Source organism: Schistocerca piceifrons, chromosome 2 (assembly GCF_021461385.2).
Source record: "Schistocerca piceifrons isolate TAMUIC-IGC-003096 chromosome 2, iqSchPice1.1, whole genome shotgun sequence".
Classification (NCBI taxonomy): domain Eukaryota; kingdom Metazoa; phylum Arthropoda; class Insecta; order Orthoptera; family Acrididae; genus Schistocerca; species Schistocerca piceifrons.
Window position 1 is genome coordinate 137,507,542 of NC_060139.1, and position 13,416 is coordinate 137,520,957.

The following is a 13,416-nucleotide window of genomic DNA, read 5'->3' on the forward strand; positions in this document are numbered from 1 at the left end:
TATATGTTAAATGTGTAAACGATGAGATGAGTGGTTGTAACAAGGAATAATTTTACTTTAATGTGTCTAGAGACGATGATACTCTAAATACAACGCTTTGCCTTGCGTGTAGCCCAGTTGTAAACAAATGAATGAACTTGTGAAACACACGGTAGTAAGCAATGCAATAAGCAACTTGCCGTGATGCAAGTGGTATCAGGACAACACAGCGCATGCACAGCTGGATGTGCTACAGCCCGCACTAGCAGTTGTAAAGCCCACTCAATAAACAGGGACATAGAAAATTAAGAGACAGTCTATACTACAACTATGACTATCTACACAATACACAAACACACATAGATATTAGGTAAGGGATTATATACACAGGAAAGGGAAGATAAACTACGAGATATTTATTTAAGGCATGCTACTATATACATTATATCTATATATGTTCAATATTTACAAATTTAAGTGTTGAAAGTGCATGTACTAATTATATTTGATGGACAAGAAAAGTCTTATTGCAGGTAAACAAGCGAGTACAGTATAAGTGGCAAACTGAATAAGAGGTCACACCATGTCTCTAATACATTTTATCTTTCAGATTTATAAAGTAAGTAGCGATGCACATATGACATTAAATAAGTTTTGTGATAGCATGACTGTACATTGAAGTGAATGAGTACATGGTTGACTGCATGAAAGAGGTATTAGTAGCCATCGAGCCAGTATACACGTATCTATGAAGAATTAGTTTTAAGTTAGTATTATGTTTTTTCTTCCAGGGGAACGATGAATCGACACGTCCTAAAGTGAAGAAAAATAAATGCTTGTAGAGTGTTAAGTACCATATAAACACAAGAAAGGACCACACTACAAGTAAATACAGTTGTAAGTTTATGATATGTATAAATGTGTTAGTGTGAAAGTATGTGAAGAAGCAAAGAGTTGCAGTAAATCACATATCACGATGATGAACTAAGGTTGAGTACTACCAAATAATAAAGGGGTTGAAACCCAACTACTTTGAGTGTCGACTACCCATGAAAGCGTCAAAAACCTGAATTACGTTGAAATTTTTATGCACATTTGTTACTTACATGCCCATTGTTTACGCTCATTATATGTAACATACAACATTTGTGATACAATTCTGTAAACCTCAGCACATGAAGTGGTTATCCTTTATACAATGAACATAACAAGTAAATACTGAGCTGCCCTTTATACACTGAATAAATATTTGATATGATTGGTATCATCAAATTTGAGTTGTGTTTATAAACAACAAATTATTTTCTTCTTGGGATCACAGTTAAGTCCATTAATGAGACATAACTGAGCACATAAATGCCTTTCCATGGAATTTCCACAACCCTGTAGTGTGTAGGTCCTTTCTAGAGATTGCTATAGAGGCAAGGCCATGTGTAGTTATCTGAGCGGCGCGTAGTATCAATTGTAGTGATTACGGTTTGCTTCTCTGATTCTTTTGAATTTATAAATATGCTCCGACAAGAAGTCACTGTAAATTGAAATGAAATGTATGTCAATTTATGCTATAAATGAAAATAGACTCTATTATTGTATGAATGTTATATGAACCATGTATAACCAAATGAGAGTAAAATGTGTACTCATGTAATTGGAATCGAATAATGTAACGAAAAAAAAATCAAACAAAATGACAAGTAATGACCCTACATATAAATAGGGGAGAGCATGTGTTACAGACTATAATGTATATGAGCGACGATAATGGCATGTCAACAAATGAATAGGGTAAATGTATTTTGTAATTGAATTTGTATTTTATTATGTTATGTTATGTGTACAGTATGTGGAAAGGACACTATAGAAACTTTATGTAATGCAACTGTATGAAAGACACTCAAAAACAAAGTGCAAAGACATATGAAACCTGGCTCCAAAGTGTAAGCGTACGTGTGTTACGACAATACATGGATGTGCACGTGGTAAACTAAAATTGGCAACACTTCATGTAGCATGAATTTTTTGTGCTCGGCAACTGCATAAAAGCAGCAACGAACTTACCTTGTCGATGGATGTCAGATGTAAAGCTGGTCTCCCCACCGAATAAGTGAGAGCAACAACATGAAATAAATTCCTCAGGCCGCTGATACGGAAACCAGTTGGCACGACATCGATGATTTCACAAAGGATTATGCTGTTGAACACAAGCTTCACGAATCTGTGCAGAGTAAGCTACTGTAAATCCACGTCATGGACACTCTGGCCTTGTACTGATCATGTGTGCACAGACTGTGACAATACTGGACGTTGGACTGCGCATGCATACTTCTCAAGCTAAACACTGTGCAGATGCTGACTGACAATAATGGGACTATGCAGTTACATCAAGCACTTTGTTAGGAGAGAAAACTTTTACATATATGGGTTAAAAGAAGCTAACATACCCATATAAATTGATAACAACTCAGGATAACTCCAACGTCTGAAGATAAAGGCTATGCCCATACCGGCTAGGATTACCAACCTTCAAAAAAGGAAATAAGCTCAGACACTGTGCACCTCCGTATGAAGTCATTGCACAGTGAGGGCAACTGCATTGAATCACATTATTTTTTCATTCTTTTCTTTTCTTATACGTGAGCTATAGGTAAAATGCAAGAGTTATAAACACGGCCAAAGGTAAATTAATGAGTTGTTTTGTGGCAAGGATACATAATTAAATATCTGTATGAAACGAAATAAGAAATATGATCTCCAATTTATTATTTCCTGTATCTTCACATTCTCATTTTGAGAAGTGGTAGCGTACGGACGTTGCTTGGATCCGTCATACCAGCATTGTTAAAAATGCGTACTTCAACCGCATTCATTAAATGTGTTATACATAAAAAGTTACTGGAAAAGCTATATTTATTCGCATGTTTAAGAGGTCAACTCCTATCTGTTCATCATTTCACTTGCCGCTGAGATTCTGCATCAAGAGGTTCGGTGCAGACACGAAGAATTTATGCGGTATCCAGAGGAGCATTCCTGCATTGACATTGTCACAATCAAGACTAAACACAATGGAATTAAAGCAAAGCAGTTTATTGACCTAGACTGTATTGATATTGGTATCAGTTAAGCTTCACCCAAGATTGTGCACAGATTCATAAATCACCTTCAAATTTCTTTCAACTATTTTTCCCAATCAATTTTTCCAATTATTCAAGCAATTATGAAACAATTTCTATTCCCACATACCCATTCATGCCATAAAAGTGAGACAATTATTGGTCAGACAAAGGGAACAGGAATCACAGTGAATGAGATCAAGGTCTGAAATCAAAGGAGTGGTAAGCAGTTTACACTCTGTGTGTATGAGTGCAGGCAGATTCGACATCGTATTGATAAGTGTAATGCCTGATGGCATTATGTTTATGTGTGAAGGTTTCAGATCACTGAAAAAGTAAAATAGTGGAGGTGGATTTAGTATGGAACTTAAAATAGCCAACAAAAAAATGGTCCGGTTTAATTTAAGATGAAAGTTTCTCTCTGTAGTAGAATATGTACTGAATAAACCATTATAGCAGATTAAAACTGTACCAACCTAAAGCTTTGCTCTCTATAAGCAGGTCTTTATCAAGGAAAATGAAAGGATCAATTTCCCATCAACAACAAAATCGTCAGAGATAAAGCACAGCCTAGACTGGATAACAATAGCGAAGGAAAGTGGTCCTTTTCAGGAAAACCTACATCTGAATGAGCGGATGGGGATTTTAGCTCCACTGACATCAACTGTGAAGTATTCATATTTCCAACATTGACATAATGTGTTAAGTTATTGATTTCTGTAACTTCAAAGTTGGTGATAATCATTACAACAAAAATATGTAGACCTAAATATTTCAACAGATCTGTGATTTTCATCAATTTATTTGACCAAGATCTTATAACTTTCTACTCTATTTATTCTTTTTGATGGCAGACCACATTGAATGAAGGATAACAAACAATGAAATGAGTAAAGGTAACAACTCATAATATCATGGAGACACATGGTAATTGTATAGCTATATAAAAAAAAAAAAGAGTTCAGATTGCAATCTTGTGTTCTTCAGACTACACAGACACATACAGCTGTGTTCTTCTGAAAAGGATGTGCTGGCTTATTCTGGGCCTTTAGCATGTATGATATAGCACTTGAGGAGTGGTTGCCCGTGAAAGCAGCCATATTGTAAAAAAATTTGTTCCAATAACTATACGACCACTAACCAGTTAACGAAGGTAAGTTCACTACCAGTGGCAGAGCCTGTTATTAAAGACAGCACGTTGGACTTGAATGGTTGCTTCACACACACACACACACACACACACACACACACACACACACACACACACACTAGCAATTCAGAATTGTAAAGCTGAAAGGTATCCCTCCAACACATTCCATATATGCTTTATTCCCACAGACCATGTTCTAATTCTATGCATGTTTCTACCTGGCTTACACCCCTACACAGCTTTTCTGTTAGCACATGGTCTACACCTATCTACACAGCTGTTCCCATTCCTAATTCCCCCCCCCCCCCCCCCCCCCCTCAATCAACCATTGTATTTTTTGAAAGTGGAAAGTTTTACACTTTTTCTTAGCTTGATAATTATAATTTTAACAAAAGCAGAAAAAGTGCTCCTACCACAACTGTCCAACGAGACTCCTGAACCTTGTTCTGGCCATTGGCTGACAGTTGAGTGCAGGATGGGCATTATATGTGATTTTGGTGCATTTGATGATGGCCAAATCATGGATGGCTTAAGCATGGGACACTCCATCTCTGAGATCATGTAGGTTTTGGGTTCTTTACGTTCTACCATGACAATGTGTATATGGAGTACCTCAATTCAGGGAACATTCTTACCTCCAGAGTTTAACAGCCATGGTAACTGTGGTAACACCATAGCACCTACCACCACATGACCACAAGTCACACGTCACACAGCCTACGGCTGGCTTTTCCTGACTCATGCACAGTGCCACCCAGCTGTACAATGCAGGAGTGGCCCTGCACATAGCTGCCTCCACAGTAACTTAGCAACACCTGGATGGTATACCCACATCAAATAGCTGCACAATGGTACTACACCAATAGCACTATGCCACATCTTTGTAGACTCAGCAAAGGTGAGCATATCTCTCAGCCGCCAGGGCTTTATAAGCGCATGCAGCACACCACTTTGCAGTCTTATCTTGTACTTCATTGTTACTTCGCCACTGCTGATACCTCAATGCCACAACAATTGGTCTTCCCTCATCTAGACTATCGACTACAGCTGGAATTGGACTATTCAGGGATTTCTGCTTCTCGGCACTTAAGTCATAGAGTTCTTCCACGGACTTAGTTGATTGCCGTCCCAGGGACAGTGCTTGCTCAGTTACTAAACTGATGGCAACACAGCAGGTTGAATCTCCAGACTGATGTACAAATTTGCAGTCAGGGTGCACGGGATAACCACAAGCGTGCTCCTGCTGTCACATGCAATCATATCCCAAACCATATTTCCAAGTGTAGGTCCAGTATGTTTGGCACACAGATAGGTTGATTGCTGGCCCGCAACTGGCCTCCTTGCCAACACATGGCCATCACTGCCATCAAGGCAGAACCAGCTTTCATCAGAATACACAACACACTTTTACTCTACCCTTCAATGAGCTCTCACTCGATGCCACTGAAGTCGCAAATGGCAGTGTTTGGGGGTCAGTGGAATGCATGCTACAGGGCATCTTGCTCAGAGCTATCCTTGAAGTAACCAACCTGTAACAGTTCGTTGTGTCATTGTACTGCCAACTGATGCTCACATTGCTGCTGCATACAAAGTATAATGTGCCATTATGCTGAACACGATGGTCTTCCCTCTCAGTAATAGCACTTGGCCATCCAAAGCTTGGTCTTCTTGTGACCATACATTCCAGTGATCACCGCTGCCAGCAATCATGTACCATAGCTACATTCCTGCAAATATTTCCGCAGTATTGCAGAAGGAATATCCAGCTTTTCCTGGCCCTATTACATGATCTCATTCGAACTCAGTGAGTTGTTGATAATGGCATCTTTGTGACCTTAGTCATTCTTAAGTAACGTTAACTCACTACATCTCATTTCTAAGGTAACATGCTCACAACCGTAAGAGCATGTATTTAAAACAAACCCGATTTGCAGCCTCATAGGGCACTACTAGTGACACTCTTATGCAACTGGCGCAAAATGTGAACAGTCACCATCTTTCAGGTGTAGAAACATGCCTACCAACTTTTGTTTATGTTGGACAACTCCTCCTTGGTGTAGCAATTTTCTTCCCTCTGTGTATTACTATTTAGGTAGTTGCTGAAGTAATTCATGTATTGGGGGATATTTACACAACACAAAATGAGACCCTTTTATCTGCCATATCTCTCACTGATCGTGTGCCTCCATTTGTTCGCATTTTGAACTTCGGGAAAACAATCTACCACCCACTGCTCTCGAATCATGTCAAAATGATCTGAAGAACATAGCTGTAAGTATGCTAGTGTGACCCCATTCAACCCACCCCTCCGCAAAGATGCCTCATCTCAATTCTATTGAACACTGTAATGGACTTTACTACAGAGACCTGGCCACCCCACACCCAGTCACCGGCCTCCTCTGTAGGAGGCACGCATGTGCCAACTGACTGAAGAGTGATCGCCCCATACCAGACATAAACATTATTGTAAGTGAGAATGTTTTTCTGTGTTTTTGAGTAGAAGGAACACATTAACAGATTAAAGTATGGAAGGGACTACTGAATGCCTCTACAGGACATGAGATGCCACTGTGACGATATGCAGTTTTCCGATTGCTATGAATGCCTTTTAACATTTGCGTGTTCTCTGTTGGTGAGAGATGTAGGCGAAAGTTAGCTGAGGAAGAGGAGATGGTGACAAATGGATGAGACACAGGATATTTATACTTAACTGGCAACCAAGAGTTTCCCCACTGAAGGAATCCCACCTACAATAAAGTCAGTGTGTGGTCTTCCTGTGTGAACTCACTGAACGCTGATGTCAAATTCATTAATTGGAGCTCGAACTCCCACACTGACTGGCAAGCTGCTGTGCGGTGTCCTTTGAAGACATACTTGTATCACGTGGCCTGCAGAGGCAAGCTGCTGCTTGCCAACACATGGCCCTGTAATGTTCCCATATACTGCAGTGGCTGACAACCTACGGAGTAGATGATGGACCACTCAGCTCCCCCTTTATGTAGTCAGCAGCTGCAGCATAGGTGACAGCCAAGGATGCAGCATCCCTTTCCTCCACAGAGGAGATGGCTCCACCATCCCTCTGGAATTGGTCAGCTATGACAAACATGACACTGCAGATGCAGCAAACCTTCTTTCCCAAGGGAGAGATGGCAAAGCCATCACAGGGAAGTGCCTCCTCGAGGAAGGCAGTGTCCCAGTGTGGAACTGCAGAGCCAAAATCATGGCAAAGATCTGGACTGGAAGCAGGGAGAAGAAAATATGAGACACCTGTGTGACAGAAAACAGAGAGTAGCAGACCTAGAAAGTAAGACACACAATTCTGTCATCAAAACAGGGTGACCAAACCACTGAATGTGCTGTGACCTTGCGAGACCATGCTTGCACCAAAACTTCCACGATCGGCACATACTGGCGCACTGGGGAAGTCCAACTGAAGACTCATGGAGAGTGTCCTGAAGAGAATAGACATGCACTCTGCTGAGACTGGAGGATACAGGAGATGACTATGACCGAATATGTCCAAGACAGGAAACCTGAGTGCTGGGATGCAGAGCAGGGCCCAGGAGAAAGTGTGTTGTGTTTCACAAAGGAGGAGAAAACAAGTACCTGAGGCAAATGGGAACCACATGCTGAAGGAAAAAACCCTAGGAGAGGATGCAGGGCTTTGAGGATGTGAACTAAATGTCTGGAACAGGCAGAAGAGGGGGGGCAAACTAAGGGCAACATGTCCAGAGGGGACAAAGTGTGGTCGGCAGAGTCACCAGTGGACAGAGCATTGTTGCCACCAGATCAAGATGCTGAGGTCACAAAGAGGACAGGACTTGAAGGCACTGGAAGCAGAAGTGCAGGGCCAATGGAGGAAAGCATTTAGTGTGCTGGCAGCATGCAGGACAGTGGCATATGGGCTGGTGGTGCGCAGGACGGCAACGTGTGGGCTGGCAGCAAGGAGGATGCCAGTGGAGCTAGAACAGAAGAGAGGCTTGGACCAGTGGCAAGCGTGGTGGCCATCTTGGAACCAAGAGAGACAATGCTGTGGGTGGTGGTGCCAGGGCTGCAGGGCTGGAGGTCATGGGGTGGGAGATGTCAGAGCTGGAGATGTTGGAGTGGGGCAGCACAAGAGCAGGTGGCACTGGAGTGGGCAGTGCAGCACCAGAATTGGTGACACTGAATTAGGCAGCACCAGAGTGGGTGGCACTGTTATGGGCGGCATTGGAGCATGAGGTGTCAGGAGTTGCAGGCAGAAGGGGGGGGGGGGGGGGGGGGGCACGGCACAGGCAGGAACCAGTGGGGGTCGTGGCTCAGAAGCTAGCAGGCACCATGGCAGTACAGGATCTGGTGACACTGAACTGTTGGTGCAGGAACTGGTAGCATTTGAGCAGGAGGTGTCAGAGCAGGAGGGACCCACTGCAGAGGAGCCAGTCAGGCCCTTGACTCAGGAGATAGTGGGACTCATAGCTGAGGAGACAGTGGGGCCCATGGTGCAGGAACAAGCAGGGCTTGTGGCTTAGGGACCAGATAGGCTCATGGTTCAGGATCTGACAGGGCTCATTGTGCAGGAATCTGCAGAGCCCATGCTGCAGGAACCAACAAAGCACTATGTGCAGTAACCAATGGAGTGCTAGGTGCAGGAGCAGGCAGAGCCTGAGGTGCACGAACCAGTAGCCTCAAAAGCAGAGCCTGAGGCACAGAAGTGAGTGCTCGGTGGAACCAGTGGCATGGAGCCAGTGGTGCTGGAGCCTGCAGAGGCGCCAGGGCCATCACCGAGTGTGTCAGCAATGTCAGAACCTGAAGAGGTGGTCTCAGTGCAGTGGTGTTGGGGAAGGTCAAGGGAGGCAATGCTGGGGGCAGGTATGCTAAGCAAGGGGAAATAGCAGAAAGATGAAGGAGGTGATCCAGTGCAGCAAGGAAGGCAGGCCATGAAATCAATGTGTTGCTGAACTTCAGAGGGAGTGGGAGCAGCACAGCTGACTCCTGGGCAAGGGTAAATTGAGACAGGCAAGGCACTGTACAAGTAGTTTGGTGGCGTGCAGGAAGTGTTGTGCATGATGTAGAAGCTGTGCTGTTGCATCAGTTGCACATAATGGCAGCACCAGCAAAAAATGCAGTCAAGCAACTGGTGTTGGTGCAACTACTGACATATAACTGCTTCAGAATGAATGCAATAGAAAGATAGTCCAAATCTGATGTCAAACTGGAATACTCAATAACATTTCTTGAAGGTAAAGTTTGAGTACACAGTCTGCACCATAAGGAAACATTACTGTAGATAGTATCTATATCTGCTACGCTACTGACATCCTGGTTCTGACTGGCATGCACTGCACTATGACAAATGGAGCTCAATGAGCAAACCGTAACTCGCAGCCTGAATGGCAAGCTGCTAGGCAACATCTTATAAAGCCACCTAGCAGAGGAGTACTGGAAAGTCATACTTGTGTCATGTGGCCCGTGGATATGGGCTGGTACCAGTAACTTCAGTGCTATGGCATCCACTTGATACCACAGCAGCTGTCACAGGTATGATGAGCTGCAGCTCGGTTGTGTGCGTCTTAGCAGCATAGCAACCTGTGGCACTCTGTTATGCGGCTGGTGACTGGATTGTAAGGTGCCAGTCAAGATGCCACATATCTCTTTACTATGGAGGAGATGGCAGTCATCTCACTGCATAGTTCAGAACTGTGATGTAGGTGACAGCTGAGGGAGTGGCAATCTCAATATACTACTGTTAAAATTTGTATAGTGTACTGCAATTCCAGTACAATTAGGCTTATTTTCCATTAGCAAACAAATGGATATTTTTACATGCAATATTAAGAACAGGACCCACAAAAATTCGTAATGCACTGATACTTTAATTTAATCCAGTGATGCAGTTCAAACACTTGCGGATGTCAAACATGTGCTCATAGATGCATTTTTTTTTTACTCTAAATATGAATTAAAGTATATGCACAAACACAGAGTGAAACACGTAAAACTCGCACAGAAAATATTTCAGAAATGGGAAGTGCTGTTGATGTGCAGTTTTCACAGAATGAGTTGTTAGTCAGGGGCTTGTACTGTTAGTCGATAAATGGATAGCAATAAAACTTAGAAAGCATATTTTTTGTGCAAACATACACCATATAATGTTATTTATATCAAACATACCCATTGTGCTGGCTCAATGTAGACTTTACTTTGTGAGGGAACATTCGAATTTGTGTGAGAGTTCTTCATAGAAGTTCGTGGGCGATTTCCTTGGAGTGAGGTATTTTTATTATCAAAAGCTCTGGTTTCTAGCCTGTGCTTTGAAGTTGCATTCCTTTCACCAGAAAATCTTTTACCTATGAGAGACTGTGCCAGTAATCCTGCAAACACAAAAATAATTATACATCTCTACAACTCAGTACTCCAAATGCAGCTCATGATGAACAAAATGTGAAAATTTGAGATACTAAATTAACCTCCCATTAATACAGAAAATCTGAAAGTAATCACAGAATTAATACAATGAAAGGATCGTTCTACTATTGAAGAGTAAAACTGGTAAATGAGATGAAGCAGTCACTTGCATTTAATTGTAACTGTCAGATTTTAAAGTAGCAAAATAAATCCCCCCCTTACAATCTGATTTTTAGAAACTAGCTGTAAAATGGAGAACTGTGGTTTTTGCTTTCTTCCCAATGACAGGAGTTCTTATTTAAATTAATGAGGAAAATTGGAAAATTCAAAGCTATAAAGTGTAGCATTCCTAATCTCATTGCAGAAAAAACCTGTCCAACATGCTGAGCAACCCAGTGGCCTATGAGAGAAATAGACAATGCAAAGCATTTCTCATATCATTTGTTGATCTAAACATGACAGCACTCAGTGACTTGCAACAAAATTTACATATAATTTCAAGTCTTTATGGAACTTTTTATCACTGATACCAACCACAAAATGCCAAAACAAAAATGAAGTTTATCACTTATTACATTTTCACTGTTCATGCAGTAAAACTGCTGTATCAAACATGACATTTTTTAATTAATTACTTCTTTACTACTCACCATATTTGCCACACAACTTACATACCACTGAATATACCTACAAAATTACGTACCTGTGCGATACATAGTTTACGAGATATGATGTCATGAACTTTGAGATGAGTGAAAAACTAACTTTTACTTAAAATGGTTCACAAATCATGCAGTGTTTGACAATGAGACCACATAGCGAATTCTGACAAACTTTAAACATATTTTCAAACTTTACATTAGATTTTTCTTGCTTGCATGCTTTATATCAAATATTTGAATACATTAACTTATTCATAAAGTAATCAGGAGTTTGAAGTTGTTTTATACATGGTGTGCTCCGTACACTGGCACCAGCACACCATGTGGCATAGAGGTTACTAGAATATCGAAAGAATCCAACAACAAGACTCGCTGGAAACACACCGCCAATGCCCTCTCAGCTGCCAGTATTTAGGATTACTGCCGTGGACCAGAGGGCTGTTGAGTTACATCAGTTCATTCCAGTTAGTTCGAATCTGTAAGCCATGGAGTTCCAGCATGTCACCAAGACGGAGGCGCAGACTTAGCCTCTAGCACAGAGACACGTAGCACATAGAAACCTCATAGTGAACGTAGTGGACTTCTATTTCAACAGCATTGAGGCTACATGGACTATACAGAAGAGAGCTTGTACCACAGCACATGGAAACTTATGTTAAGTAACTCTTTGTTTATGAATAAAGAACCCAGTTATTAATTGCATGCTGTTTGTGTTATAGGAGGAGGATACCAGCCACTAACCAACATCCCCTCCTAGCTTCCCAAGGCAGAGCTCTACAGAGACAACATAAAAGTGGCTAATGAGAATACAACACATGGGAGTTAAATTATTAAGGAATTGGGGGTTTAGTGGTAATATTAAATAACAAATATTTGCTGGTGATCAGATCTAAACTGACGATACACGGCACCCCAGCCAGCGATACTAACTGCTGCTTCACCATGTGAGAAGCACAACCTGTAGCATTGCTCCCTCTCATGGAGAAAGTTAGATCCACAGTTTCAGAAACTTTCATTCGAGCCAACAACAGCATCCTACATCTAGATCTTGTCAATGGTCCTCTGCATGACAACACTGGAGGACCCTTGCATTCAGGTCATTTTGTAATATCTTCATCTTCTTCATTACGATGAGCATCAAGTAGCCCTCCATGACCATCAAGTAGGCCTTCTGTTCCCTTGGACAAGAGGTCTCCATCACCAATCTGCACCTTAGGACTGTAGTAGGGCTACATCAGGGGACATAGACAAGGTATCTGCATGTTTTGTCTTCCTGATGAAGGGCCATAATCCTCAACTTTGTATATGATATCTGACAAGCCACAAAGGATATGACACAGCCCAAAGTAACATTTTAGAAACCATCTCATTTTAGAAACCATCTCAACAGTATCTTTTTCCACTCAGGACTAAAAATTCATACCAGGTCTCCCAGGATGTATCTCATAGGTGGGTGCTTGGTGTTACAGTGGTACTGGTCAATCTGTTGGGCATCCAGGGGCCGTAAGTGAGCCACCTGTCTTGTTTCATCAGTCCTGGTTATGAGGTGTTGCACATAGTCACTCTGATTACTGTCTGGTGGAAATGGGAACAATGCATCCACTGTTGTTTCAGCCTTGTGACTGTGGAGTAGAAAGAACACTGTGGAGGCTGTAGTGTGCAGCTTCACGGTGTTATATGTGAATGTCACACAAGACAGTATTGTACCCCAATGTCTTATATTAAAGCATTCAGTGAGGCCATTCGGGTGTGGGCAGTATGCATATGTCATCCACTGAGAGAAGTCGCAACATTAAATTACCTCTGATACTAGTCTCGACAGAAAAACTTTCCAATGATTAAAGAACATCACATGGAGTGCTCCATGCTTGAGACTGATCTCTTTTACATGGAACCTTGCATTTTCTGGAGCTTCAGCACTTGGCACAGCTCTGGTGGCAGCTTAGTGGGTGGAATAATTTTGATTCCTCAGTGGATGGTGCTGCTGCAGGTGACATTTATATCAGATGCCACAGAAGTAACTGTGCCATATGCTTCTGCTGCTGGCACTCTTTACAGTGGCTCATAAAGCATCTAACAGAACAATAGAGACCTGGTCACTGATACCTAGGTCTGATTCTGTTTGAAATCT

The 13,416-nt window shown here is 41.9% G+C and overlaps 1 protein-coding gene across 2 annotated transcripts in view; it reads right to left on the minus strand.

The window, feature by feature from the left end:
* Window positions 1-13,416, minus strand: part of LOC124777442 (cilium assembly protein DZIP1-like) — a 286,339-nt gene that overhangs the window by 91,977 nt on the left and 180,946 nt on the right. For both annotated transcript variants that reach the window (XM_047252852.1, XM_047252853.1), the window contains one exon: window positions 10,390-10,589. In XM_047252852.1, coding sequence (XP_047108808.1) covers window positions 10,390-10,589 — 200 coding nt within the window. The remainder of the gene's footprint in view (window positions 1-10,389; window positions 10,590-13,416) is intronic.